This window comes from Merops nubicus, unplaced genomic scaffold, assembly GCF_000691845.1.
Source record: "Merops nubicus isolate BGI_N331 unplaced genomic scaffold, ASM69184v1 scaffold36106, whole genome shotgun sequence".
NCBI classification, from domain to species: Eukaryota; Metazoa; Chordata; class Aves; order Coraciiformes; family Meropidae; genus Merops; species Merops nubicus.
The window spans coordinates 40,963-41,920 of record NW_008616196.1 but is presented as its reverse complement, the minus strand read 5'-3'; the positions used below and the strand labels follow the sequence as shown (position 1 = coordinate 41,920).

General features: G+C 60.0%; 1 protein-coding gene across 1 annotated transcript in view; it reads right to left on the bottom strand.

Moving 5' to 3' along the window:
* Positions 1-247: 247 nt before the first annotated feature.
* Positions 248-958, bottom strand: part of RUSC2 (RUN and SH3 domain containing 2) — a 16,705-nt gene continuing 15,994 nt past the window's right edge. The window contains 2 exon segments of the mRNA XM_008942773.1: positions 248-428; positions 747-920. Coding sequence (XP_008941021.1) covers positions 248-428; positions 747-920 — 355 coding nt within the window.

The window sequence follows — 958 nt, the reverse complement described above, 5'->3', positions numbered from 1 at the left end:
TGGTGTGGCTGCATGCACGGTGATGCCTGGCAATACGAGGTGCAGCTCGCAGAAGACCCCAGGGGCCAAGGTGGCTTTTGGCAGCTGCACAAGGAGGAGCGAGAAGGAACCACCTACGGTTACTGTATTCTGTAATGGCAAGAAAGGTAAGAAACTAGCAAGAAGCTGTGTCTGTTCCTCTGGCAGGGTGGTCTTCCCCAGAGGAGCCTCAGCAGCCCATGGTACTGTGCTTCGCCTCCCAGCCACGTCAGTAGTCCTCGTCCTCCGGGTGGGTCACGTACATGATGGGCACCAGTCCCTTCTCGGAGCCAAGACTGCACTGCAGCCAGTCTCCATCCACCTTGGAGATGACCTGCAGGATGTCCCCCTTGTTGAAGCTCAGCTGTCCTGCCTCGGTGGCAATGTGATGGCAAAGAGCTTTCACCTCACTGCAGGCAGAGGGAGGGGAGGAAGGTTTAGCTCACCACAAGACACTCACCTCGCTGAAGCCTAGGGACCACAGGAGGCACAGAGAAAACAAAACCTGCCTCTCCCCACCCAGCCAGGCTCCCAGCTGGCCCCCAGCTCTCCCTCACCTGCAGATTACAGAGTTGGCGTGGATGGACGCACAAGCTGCACCACTGCCCCGAACCATCCCCTGGTCCATGAGCACAAAGGGTACCAGGTGAACTGCAACAGGCAGAGCCATGCCAACCCCAAACCACCATGTCCCAGCACCTGCAGGATGGCCCCATGGAGCCACTCACCAGGGAGGGTGGGGGGACAGTCCCCGGGCTGGCTGCTCCGTGGGGGGGACTTCAGATGGCTCTGGCCGGGAGGGCTCTGGCTCAGGGGCTGCTTCTCTCCACATGCTTGCCCCAACCGTCTGGGCCACCAGCTGGAACACAGACTTGTCCAAGCTCAGCCAGCCAGAGGGCAACCTGCAAAAAGTAGACAGAAGCTGGTAGTGGCAGGGGAG